The sequence below is a fragment of the Grammomys surdaster genome, unplaced genomic scaffold (genome assembly GCF_004785775.1).
Source record: "Grammomys surdaster isolate TR1022 unplaced genomic scaffold, NIH_TR_1.0 126131, whole genome shotgun sequence".
NCBI lineage: Eukaryota > Metazoa > Chordata > Mammalia > Rodentia > Muridae > Grammomys > Grammomys surdaster.
The window spans coordinates 7,086,494-7,098,657 of NW_021620939.1; the positions used below are offsets into that span (position 1 = coordinate 7,086,494).

A 12,164-nucleotide genomic window follows, 5' to 3' on the forward strand; every position below is an offset into this window, starting at 1 on the left:
AATTGGTATAGGTTTTCCCATGGCCCTACGAAGCTTAAGGAGAAGTTGGACAACAGGTGCTCTAAGCCTTGGGTCCAGCTTTTGATTTCGTCTAGGTAATTGGCAGCAAGTAATTAATTGGCTGGTCACAGTAATTCAGATATCCTGGACCCCATGCTGGGGTCTCAAGTAGTCACAAGTCTCTGGTTTATTGGTAGCCATGGTCAGTCCTGGCTTCAACAACTGCTACCACTCCTACTCAGCAGTCCTGTAAGCACACCAGCCTTATCTTCCCAAAACCCAGCCAGCACAACCCCAAAGAGCTACCACTGCTGTATGCCTGGAAGCATCTGGAAGCATGTGTGTGTGTGTGTGTGTGTAAAAGCCAGGATCTGGATATCAAGTTCTTGTCATCCCACTGGGCCTAACTCTACCATGCCTAAAAACAGATTAGTGAAGTCTAGGTGTAGTCTGGTTCATCTTTTAAGTGCTCAGGGTAGAGACAGTTGGATTGCTGTTAGTTTCATGTCAGGGGTGCTAGTGTGACCTTGTCTTTCGGGGTAGATGGTAGGGAAGCCAGGCACATGCCCTAAGTCCCAGCATTTGGGAGGCAAAGGCAGATGGATCATTAAATTTGAGGCCAGCCTGGTGTCCACAGTTCCAAAACAGCCAAAACTACACAGTAAGACCTTGCCTTGAAAAACATGTCTGATGGTATGTATAGCCTATGCTCCCTAGATAAAGGCTTTCAATGGAGAGTATGCAAGGACCCTTTTTTAGGCCCTCTTCACTGGGACCCAGGGACGTCAAGGATTTCAAAGATTTGGAGGACTAGGTTGAATATTAAACTGAAGGTCAAGGATGCTTTTTCTTTCTTTGAGACAGAGTCTTAACTATGAAGCCCAGGCTGATCTTGATCTTGGCTTTCTCCAGCTCTGCCTCCTGGATGCTAGGATTACGCCACCATTCAGGATTTAAAACATGTTTTCTAAACCTCATGCGTTCAATCCCTACCCTACCAGCTTTCTGCCCTTCTCTTCCCAGAAGTGTTGTCTGTGATGTTGAGGCAGGACAGGATTAGGTAACAGACTGCTTTAAAAAAACAAAAACAAAAACGGGGGATACAAGTATACACACAGATTGATATGAATATGACCTTAGGCCATAGACTTTTGAATCCTTTGTGACAACAAAATGGCAAAAGGATAGTCACTGACAAGTTGGGGCGTGGTCCAGAAGGGAGCGTTCAAATAGAACAGATGCAAGACTCAAGATAGAAAGGAAGGAAGCCAGTGGCTGAAGGGAGTGTGTATGTGGTAGGTAGCTAAGATGCATTTTGGACAGTCCCTCATCCTCCACATTTGTCCTCCACCTCAGGGACAGAGTAGGGACTTTGTACTAAGGCATTGTAAGGCCTAGATGCGCTGGGAGACCTCTCCCCAAGAAGGACTTTGAAATGTCTGATCAGGATTCCTCAAAGCAAAGCGACATATCCCGTCCCCAGGGACGCACTGGCTATAAGCATCCTTCATCAGGAGGTGGGAAGGAACTCAGCGCTTGCACCTGAGCTGGGAAAGGAGGAGGAAGGCCAGGAAGAGGGAGTTAGGACCCTAAGTCAGCTGACTGGAGTCTGAGGCCTGAAGGAACTAGAGACACTGGGGCACCACCCCGCCCCGCCAAACCTCCTCGGGCCGCGAGGGGGCGCGGCGCTCCAATGCCGGAGCCGGCTCGTTCCTGGGGCGGAGTTCCGGTAGTCGCGCATGCGCACGCGTGGTGTGTCACGGGGCGGGGCGGGGCGAGCGCGGCGCGGCGGCACTTAGGGCCTGGCTTCCCGGCACCGTAACCTTCGTCGTGTACCCAGCACCCGCGCTGCGCTGAGCGACCCGGCCCGGCCCGGCCCTGCCCGGCCTCATGTACCGCGCGCTGTATGCGTTCCGCTCCGCGGAGCCCAACGCCATGGCGTTCGCTGCAGGCGAGACCTTCCTGGTGCTGGAGCGCAGCAGCACGCATTGGTGGTTAGCGGCACGGGCGCGCAGTGGCGAGACCGGGTACGTGCCGCCTGCCTACCTGCATCGCCTGCAGGTGAGTGTGTCCCTCCCTCCCAGGCCTCTCGACCGAACCCCTTCACCAGCACGCAGGACTGATCCAGAAAGCTCAGTCATATTCTTCGGGACTTCTACCAGACAAGGAGTTTGAGAATCTGACCTTAAGTCCCCAAAACCATAAGGAGTGAGACCCCTCCGGGGGCCATCAACACCCACCAGAGACTAGGCCTTTGACATCTAACCGTAGGCCTGTGAAAAGCTTAATTCTGGAACTGGGACTTCAGGCTCTCTCGCATCCATAATCAGAGCCTCCATCTGCATAGAATTCTCGAGCTGGACCCAGAGACTCCAGTCCATTCATTACCTGAGTCTCTTTTACACCCACCCCCAAACCCTTATTATTATTGCCCTTCTCTGAATCTCTAGGATACCAGACTCCCTGTCAATTTGTAGGCTCCACCTTTACCCCTGTGCCCTCCACTAACTGTGCCACCTCATACACCACCTGTTTCAACCACCCTCCAGGTTCTTAGTCCCCACCCCACCCACACACTTGGACCCCAGAGCCACACGAATTCCCGTCCCTTATGCGATTCCCAATTCCTGTCGAATCTCTGTCCTGAACTCGCCCACCTATAAGATCTCCCTAAGGCCAATTTCCCCAACCCTTTTGAAACCAAGGCCCCTGGCCCCTGCTGACCAAGGTTCCCTGGTACAGTCTCCACTTCCCCCAAGCGTCTTCTCCTGACTTCTCAGATTTCCTTCCTCTGAAATCTGGGAGCTCCATCCGGGAATGGGAGCTGTCCACACTGTGAGGAAGTGAGCCTCCTCCGTTGCTTCCCCTGTTCTGAAGATGGCCTGGTCTCCTTCCAGTGGAGACTGCTCCAGTTCCTGTTTGCTCAAGAGTAGTCCGGCAGTGCTGCAATGTCTCCAGTTAGCCTATTCTGACTGTAGGAGGAAGGGGGACAAACGGCAGTCTGGGCTGTTCCAGACTCCTGCCCTGCCCCAGTCCCTAGCTATGGAAACATCCTGTCCCAGCCCAGTTAAGGACAGAAATACTGTGGTAAATTTGGAAATGTCATCTGGTCATGCCAAAGGGGAGAGACCCTTGGTCTAGGGCCCTCCTCACAGACCCTTAGTCTCCTCTAGAGGTGTTTGAGGGGAGAAAATTTAAACGGTGTCACACCCAGTTCAGCCTTTTGAGCACCAGGGTCTCTTTGGAGACTTTAGGGAAGCCCTGCCTCTTCCTCAGGGCCTGTGGAGCCTCTGCTTCAGTCAGGGTCAGTGGGGCTGGGGGTTTGGGAAGGAAAGAAAGAACTCTTCTTTCTCTGATCACTTCCTGTTTCTTTCAGCATACCCCTAGTCTCAGTTCTCCTGCCTCTGTGAATTTCAGTCTCATTTCTTGCTGTCACTGGAGCTGTGTCTCCCCGCCCCACCCATATACCCACACACCTTCTGGCACCTGAAGGACTTTGCTGACCCCTATACTTATCTGACCTTATCATGGAAGCTTGTTAAACTCACTCTGGAACTAAACATGATTTATGTCTACAGTCTGAGACTTCAGGAGGATTACCTTGAGTTCCAGGCCAGCCTGGGCCACATAGCAACTTCCAGAGCAGCTTGGGCTGCAGAGATTCTCATCTCAAAAGACCAGCCTCCCAGCCAACCAAAACAGACAACAAAACTGTACCCTAGAGTGTGTTCAGGTCTGCTCTGGGGTTCCTGTCCCACAGTTGGCCAGTCCCATAGCTGTAATATACATTTCCCTCCATGCCAGACAGTGGAGTAGAATGGACTCTGGGTTACTGAGGAGGACAACATAGGCCAGGAAGCAGGCCAGTCTTTCAAGTCCTTCCTTTACCATAAGCACAGAGTGCCTTCCCAAAGGTGATCTGAAAAAGTGGTGGGACAGCTTGGGAGGATGGAGGGGACGTCTTTTTGACCTGTTCTTATCTCCCAGTGCTTGGGAAGGTCCCTATGGAGAAAAGGCTGTTTTGGAGTATGACCTTGGTTTTGTGAAGGATCAGCATCCAGAGTGACTGATTACGGATTCCAGACATGGGAGTCTTCCTTTTGGCGTCTCACTCTGGGCTCTGAGCCAAGCCCAAGGATCGGCTGGGTTTACACTCCTGGTCCCAGTCTGGATTCCTGTTGTTTCTCTCTGGACCTATAGTGTTTTAGGACTGACTGTCTTTGCCAAGAGCCCGTGTATGGGATAAACTCCCAAGGGGGCCTCTAAATGTAAAATACCACCACAGAGACTGCCCTGTGCCCCTGCTTCCCAAGCGACAGGATATGAGCACTTCATTCTGGATTCCGTTTTGACTGTCTTCTAGTGTCAAGAATTCTAGGCTAGTTCCAGACTGGGCTGGGTCTGGGCTGACCCAACCTCACTTGGCATCCCACCTACCTTTAGGGCATGGAGCAAGATGTCCTCCAAGCTATTGACCGGGCCATTGAGGCTGTGCATAACACAGCCATGCGAGATGGTGGCAAGTACAGCCTGGAACAGCGTGGAGTCCTTCAGTGAGTATCTGGGAAGTGGAGGTAATAACTTTCCCTTGAGCATGTTGGTGGGGAGGCTCCTTCAGTAAGGCCAGAGATACTGTGGAGGCAGTACTAGGATTGGTGTGAGGTTCCACAGATGAGGATGGATGATAGGAAAGATGGATGAGGTCCCAGAATCCCACAGAGGCTTTTAAACAATAGTTATTTTAGAGCGCATGTATGAGAGAGAAAGAGTATATGTGTGTGAGTGTGTGCGTGCATGTGTGTATATACATGTACGTGTGTGTGTGTGTGTGTGTGTGTGTGTGTGTGTGTGTGTATACACTTTAGGAGTAGGGAAGAACCTTCCCACCATGTTCTGTTTTGCTTGTCTCTCTATTAGGAAGCTTATCCATCACCGGAAAGAGACCTTGTCTCGAAGGGGCACCTCAGCTTCCAGTGCTTCGGTCATGACCCCATCCACCAGTGACCACCATTTGGATGCTGCTGTATCTAGGCAGCCCAATGGGGTATGTCGAACTGGATTTGAACGGCAGCATAGCCTGCCCAGTTCTGAGCATCTTGGGACAGATGGAGCCCTCTACCAGGTATGGAGTGAGGGTATTTTTTTAGAAGGAGGTGTGTGGGACTAAGGCTTCATCCAGCGACTCAAAGGGTCTGCTTGGGTCACAGGTGCAGCTAGCAGCCTGTCCTCCCCTAGATCCCAATTCTGTTCTCCCAGGTTCCACCACAGCCTCGACGAGCAGCACCTGCCACCCCACCCCCACCAGTGAAGCGCCGAGACCGTGAGGCCCTGGTGATCTCAGGGAGTGGTGAGAGGGCCAGGCTTGGGTAATTGGGATGGAAGTACCCTGTGCTTGGAATGATTGATCTGCCCATGTTGGGCAAATGGGAGCTCTGAACTTGGGGTAAATATAGAGTCTCCATGTTTGGGTAGTTGAAGCCTCCAGGCTTGGTGAGGAGATAAGGCCTAGTAGAAGAACTGGGTCTTATACTAGGGTCAGGTCCTCTAGGCCAAGAGGCATGGGTATCCCCAACAGGTTGCCCCAGCTTAGCTTTTACTTTCTGTTCACAGGTGGCCGCACAACCGTGCCCTCTGGAGGTAGTTCTGTGTCTAGTGGTTCATCAGCCAGCAGCATCTCCATGGACACACTCTATACTGGTTCCAGCCCCTCTGAACTAGGTCCCAGCTGCTCACCCACACCCCCGCCTGTACCTCGCAGAGGTGCCCACACTACTGTGTCCCAGGCCCAGCCCTCTCCCTCCAAGGCACCATCTCCTGAGCCCCCTACAGAGGAGGTGGCAGCTGATACAAACTCAGCCGCTGATGACCTGAAAGCTCTGGATGCCCCGAGCCCAGAGACTACAGAGGAAAAGCCAGCTGCTGAGACAGTTGTGCCAAGGACCATTGGGGCAGAGCTGATGGAACTTGTACGGAGAAACACCGGTCTGAGCCATGAATTATGTCGTGTAGCCATTGGTGTCGTGGTGGGTCACATCCAGGCCTCCATACCAGCCAGCTCACCTGTCATGGAGCAGGTCCTCCTCTCGCTGGTAGAGGGCAAGGTGAGGGTGGGCAGCATGGCCAAGGAGCCTTCCCACCCTCAGCCAGCCTGCTAGTCCCACCCCGCTCCTGCCCTCACACCTTTGTCCAGGCTGTGTGACAGGTATTTGTCAAGCTCTAGCCCCTGGCTTTTATTGTGCTGGATATTGGAGTCATTTGAGTTGACCCTTGAAGGAGAAAGAGAGGAAGAACATTGTAGGCAGAGGCTCAGCTTGTAAGGACAAAGAGACAGGACCAACTGTGGCTCACAGGAAGGAAGAAGGTGGATGGCACATCTGGCTCACAGGCATGTGGGAGCTGGTGAGCCTAAGGCAGGTGATAAGGGAGACCAGGATGAGGTGGGCCTAGGGGAAGCTTCCGATCACCTGGAAGGGTCTCCCACTATCTACTGGTGCTCCTTCTGTTTTTGTGATTCTAGATGCAGGGAAAGAAGAGAGACAGGATATGGGTGAGAGACCAGTACCTTACCAGCCTTGGCAATGTAGAGAAAAGGAGGCTTGGTCAGCTTTGATGGAGGCTTGGTCAGCTTTGATAGTGGCTTAGGTGCCAACTTGGATGGTAGTGAGTGACATGAGCATTTCAAGATGGCTATGGTCCCTTGTCAAGGTTAGGGGACTGGTGTTGGGTCTGGTGCTGCATGCCTTTAATCCCAGCACTCAGGAGACAGAGGCAGGTGGATCTCTGAGTTTGAGGCCAGCTTGGTTTACAATGCAAATTCTAGGGCAGCCAGAAAAACCGTGTCCCTGAAAAAAAAAAATGTAGGTCACTGGTCAGGAGAAGGAATCGGGTTAGTGAGTCCTGACTACATGATGGGGTTTGAGTGGGCCAAAGGCACTTCGTAGGCCTCCTATGATTTCTGGTTGGAGCAGGTAGAGGGCAGTAGGCCAGTGGTATGTATGCAGGGCATAGCAGCTAGCGTCTAGTACAACAGGCCTGGTGTCACATTGTGTGGAATGGGAAGGATCCTGAGTCACATCAGGGAGTGACAGAGTCCATGCCTGCCTCACGGGAGCTGCTCATCCAGTTCTAGGGTGAGAGTTGAAATGATGAAATTCCCACAGCTGAGTCTTGAACAGAGTCTTGTACCAGAGGTCAGGACTTGAGTTGACCTACACAGTACAAATTTTGTGGGACCTTAGTTCAAAGAATATTTAGCTTAGAGGGGCCAGGTCTGCACATCACCAGCTCCAGGAAGTCTCCAAATCATGCTTTGGTTTCTTCCCCCAGGACCTGAGCACAGCCCTACCCTCAGGGCAGGTCTGCCATGACCAGCAGAGACTGGAGGTGATCTTTGCAGACCTGGCCAGAAGAAAGGATGACGCCCAGCAGCGGAGCTGGGCGCTATATGAGGACGAGGATGTCATTCGCTGCTATCTGGAGGAGCTGCTGCATATCCTGGTATGGGGTGGGGACCCTCGTGGGTCTGCCAGCATGGGAGCAGTGAGCCTCCCCTGTACCATCACTCTTTAACCCATAGGTCTCTTCTGCTCACACGTGCTCACCACACACTGGGCAATGCTCACTCTTTCTCTTCCCTCCAGACGGATGCAGATCCTGAAGTTTGCAAAAAAATGTGCAAAAGGAGTGACTTTGAGTCTGTCCTAGCCTTGGTGGCCTATTACCAGATGGTATGTATAAGACACGGGAGGGGCACAGAGGCGTGTGGGCAGGAGTAAGGGCACTGAGCACACAGGTTCTTCTGCCAGGAACACCGAGCGTCACTACGGCTGCTGCTCCTCAAGTGCTTCGGGGCCATGTGCAGCCTAGATGCAGCTATCATCTCCACGCTGGTGTCTTCCGTGCTGCCTGTGGAACTGGCACGGGACATGCAGACTGACACACAGGGTGAGGGGGGGGCAGGGCGCTCCTTACCACTTGGAGACTGTTCCCACCGTCTGCTGGGGATCCCTGACCTCGCTGACTACCTTTCTTACCCCCTAGACCACCAAAAGCTCTGTTACTCCGCCCTCGTCCTGGCCATGGTCTTTTCCATGGGAGAGGCAGTGCCCTACGCACACTATGGTAAGAATACAGATCGCTAAGCAGTGGACTTGTGGTCTCACAGGTAGGAACCGTGCATGTCTCAAGGGCCTGGAGACCTGCTGACTAGAAGAGGGTGTTCTTAGGGCTCACAGAAATCCAGGGAGACCGGATTGTTTGGGGAGCAAACAAGTTGGATCTGTAGATTCTTTATGCTTCTCTTTCAGAACACCTAGGCACACCCTTTGCCCAGTTTCTTTTAAGCATCGTTGAGGATGGCCTTCCGATGGACACCACAGAGCAGCTGCCAGACCTCTGCATGAACCTGCTTCTGGCTCTCAATCTGCACCTGACAGGTGAGGTGGGACCCATCTGGAAGGAGGGTGACCAAAGTGGGCCTTTGCGGGCTTCTGTACCTACATACACTCTTACCTTGTCTCCATCCATGTCTTTCCTCAGCTCCTGACCAGAATGTCATCATGGCTGCCTTAAGCAAACACACCAATGTTAAGATCTTCTCTGAGAAGCTACTTTTGCTTTTGAACAGAGGAGGTGAGAGCCTAGAAGTCTGCACAAGTGCCACTTGGATGCACACTTGACTCTGTCACCTCCCCTGCTTTGATGCCTGTGAACCCTTGCCTTCTAGATGATCCTGTACGTATCTTCAGACATGAGCCCCAGCCACCACACTCTGTCCTCAAGTTCCTGCAGGATGTGTTCAGCAGTTCCACCACAGCCGCCATCTTCTACCACACAGACATGATGGCGCTCATTGACATCACTGTGCGCCAGATCGCAGACCTGTCACCTGGAGACAAGGTGCCTGGAGGCTGATGCAGGGGGGCTGGGAGGTGAACAGCAACGTAACAAAAAGGGGTGACTATGACAGTTGAGTGGATGTGAGGGGGCAGGGCTGCTACTGCCAGAGCAAGTAACTGTGGAAGGCTACTCAGAAACCAGGACGTGGCGGCCAGCTGTATGGCAAACTGGAGCAGGATGTCTGAAGAGACTTGGAATTGCTTCTCAGAAGAGGAAGAAACTCACTGCCTTCCTGTGAGAGCAGAGTAGAAGCCAGGAAACCTGAGGCAGGAGTGGGTGGTGAAGTAGGCCAGGCCTGGGGTGTGTTGCAAGAGGGCCTGACAGAGCCTGCTTCTGGATTGGTTTTAAGCAGCTAGGTGGATAGATGATTGTTAATGGGAGAGGCTCAAAGAACGTCTTAGGGAAAATTAGAGTTGTGTTTTGAATGAGTCAAGATCGAGGAAAAGCCAGGCAGTGTAGTGGTGCACACCTTTAGTTCCAGCACTCAGGAGGCAGAGGCAGCTGGATCTCGGTGATTTCGAGGCCAGCCTGGTCTGCAGATCAAGTTTCAGGACAGCCAAGGCTATACAGAGAAACCCTGTCTCGAAAAACCAAATTAGAAAAAAAAAAGAAAAAACGATTGAGGCTGAGGGCTGGGTCTAGAGCGGGTTGACGGAGGCTTGCCTGCACCCCGGAGGCTTGCCTGCACCCCGGAGGCTTGCCCTGCATCCCGGAGGCTTGCCTGCACCCCGGAGGCTTGCCTGCACCCCGGAGGCTTGCCCTGCACCCCGGAGGCTCCGAGCTGCATCCCTAGCACTAAAAATACAGAGCTTAGGAGACATGGAGGTGCCAAGGCACTGGGGAGGCAGTGAGTGAACTGAGACTAGACACGTGTGCAGTTGTCTATGCAGAGACATGACAGAAAGCCTATGACAAGGTGGCCACCTAGGAAATCAGATGGATATAGTCAGCAGGGACACTTGGGCATTAGTAGTGACTCAGCAGGCTCAGATAAGGAGAAACCCAGGAACAAACCCAACTGGGGAAGAGCAAGCCACAGACCATGTGTGTGCAGAGGGGAGCCACACAGTTAGGAGCCTAGGGGTGGGGAGGAGAATTAGTCTTTGAATTTGCCACATGGAGGCCAGCAGTGCCTGCCCAGCAATGCCAGTGTGGGGGAGAGAATCAAGTCTGAATGGAAAGTTGGAGAAAATTTTAAGTTACTGGGAGAGTGGAGATGGGGAAGGATTTGGAAGCAATAAATGAAGGCAACCAGTTTTCTGTACAGAGAGATAGAAAAGCGGGGACAGGTTCTAAAAGGAAACCATGGGATCATGGAGGGTCTCTAAGGTAGGAGGTGCTGTTACATGGCCTGGCCTGGGGCAATGCTCCAGTAAGCATAGAGAAATGGATCATGTATTGGAGAGACTGGTCCACTGCAGGAGGTGCGCAGATGAGGCAGGAGACTGACAGTGGTGGACTCTGTTGTTTGTTCTAGTGAGAACAGGGGAAGGGTGGGTGCTGTGAGCACAAGACCACTGCTCATCTGCTTAGGGTCAAAGGGCAAAAGATAGGCAGTGGTACTATAAGGACAGACAGCAGAGGTCATCGGGGTGGATACAGGGGCATTCCAGGCCTCAACTGATCAAACTGTTTCTTTCCTAAAGAGCATGGGAAGCATTTTACCTTAGGTGTGATGGGGGAAGCTGGGGCTTGGTGGCAGATGTGTGGATTTAAGGTGACTGAGGTAGGTAGATGACAAGCAGGCAATTGAATATTCTCGTTGGGTGACATATGAGAGCAGATTGCTGTTTCAGGTCATGGGTGTAATTAAGATCTTCTGGAGCAAGAAATGTCGAGAAGCCAAGGGCTCTGATTGACACACATGGTACCTAGGGGACCTGGCACCAAAGGACTGGCAAGACCAGAGCAGCCACGTTCTGGGTGATTCATTTATTCACCTCTCGAACAGCTTTGAGAGTCATTTAGTGTTGACTTTGAGGAGTGTGAGCTGCTTTGTTGTCCCGTAGTCCACTGGACAGTAGTGGCCAGACCCCTCTGGGGGCAGTTGCAGTACTATTCCAGGGGTTTCTGAACCAGCCTGCTCTTCCTATAGCTGCGCATGGAATACCTCTCCCTGATGCATGCTGTGGTCCGCTCCACACCCTACCTGCAGCACCGTCATCGGCTGTCAGACCTGCAGGCTACACTGCGACGCATCCTGACTGAGGAAGAGGCCTCACCCCAGTGCCAGATGGACCGCATGATTGTCCAAGAGATGTACAAGGAATTCCCGGACCTGGGAGAGGTCCCCAGCTAGCACTTCTCTTTACTCCCTTCTCTGCAGCCCTGGGAGGGTGCAGAGAGCTCAGGGGCTTTGCTCTAAGGATATTTTGCACTGACACTGTGAGATGATAAAGGTTAGAAGGGACCCGAGCCGGGCCCCTTACCTGAAGTAGAGTCAGTGTAAGGGGCCAGATGTAGGATTGGGGACCACGGTCTGGGAGCTACATTGGGGCAGCGGAAATGTGCAAGCTGAAGACCTTCTATTTGCTGGTAGGCTGCCTCTTCAGCATGCCACCCCATACCCATACCCATGTGCATACCCAGAGTCCTGCTGTTGCTCCAGGCTGGGCCACTGCCATCCCTACCCGCTGTCTGGTCTGAGGCTTGACCCTCAGCCGGCCATGTCCTTAGGGTGAGGGAGGCGCCTTCTGCCAGCTTTGTTCTTTGCCTTAGCTTTGCAGTGAGTGTTGCTCATGTGCAGCTCTTTCCACTAGAGGTCCACTAGGGACCTCTATGCCCCAGCCCCCTGCTTTCAGCCCCAGAGGCCTTGGCCAGGCTGTTGCCTTGAAAGCGGGATCCTAGAGACATGCCATCCATCCTGCAGCCCCATGGGACAAGATGATGGTGCTGAGAAAGCCAATGATAGAATCTATTTTCTCTGGAAAAAAAAAAAAAAGTAGGCCAAAAGCCATCTGTATTTTCCTATGTACTACAGCTCACCTTCAAAAATAAATCACAGACACACCAGTAGCTGGCCTTCCCTGTATGGTCCTGCGGGGAGACACTGGGAAGGGTGTTGGGGGATCCGGACCTCACAGCTCCAGGTTAAACTGATATCTGCAACCCAAAGAGATGATGGTCCTTGACAAGCCTGGCCTCCCTCCTGTGCTTCCTCTAGGGCCCAGCCACAGCCAAGTGCCGGGGGACACACCTGTAGGTATTTATCCCTTTTGGGTTCCATTCCTATCTTCTTGGCCATGGTGGTGCACACCTTTAATGCC

General features: G+C 52.7%; 1 protein-coding gene across 1 annotated transcript; it reads left to right on the top strand.

Moving 5' to 3' along the window:
* The first annotated feature begins 1,773 nt into the window (after positions 1-1,773).
* Positions 1,774-11,913, top strand: Nckipsd (NCK interacting protein with SH3 domain). Its single transcript, XM_028756835.1, has 13 exons — positions 1,774-2,061; positions 4,444-4,553; positions 4,918-5,122; positions 5,257-5,347; positions 5,611-6,101; positions 7,327-7,497; positions 7,641-7,727; positions 7,806-7,944; positions 8,041-8,121; positions 8,307-8,435; positions 8,539-8,631; positions 8,726-8,898; positions 10,994-11,913. The coding sequence occupies exons 1-13, from the start codon at positions 1,891-1,893 to the stop codon at positions 11,195-11,197; spliced, it is 2,145 nt and encodes a 714-aa protein (XP_028612668.1). The 5' UTR covers positions 1,774-1,890; the 3' UTR covers positions 11,198-11,913.
* Positions 11,914-12,164: the final 251 nt, after the last annotated feature.

Bases quoted from the DNA above. Each gene is read 5' to 3' on its own strand.
- Nckipsd (XM_028756835.1), top strand. From the start codon at position 1,891: ATGTACCGCGCGCTGTATGCGTTCCGCTCCGCGGAGCCCAACGCCATG. The intron at 5,348-5,610 runs GTGAGAGGGCCA...TTCTGTTCACAG, and splicing joins CCTGGTGATCTCAGGGAGTG to GTGGCCGCACAACCGTGCCC. The intron at 7,945-8,040 runs GTGAGGGGGGGG...CTTACCCCCTAG, and splicing joins CATGCAGACTGACACACAGG to ACCACCAAAAGCTCTGTTAC.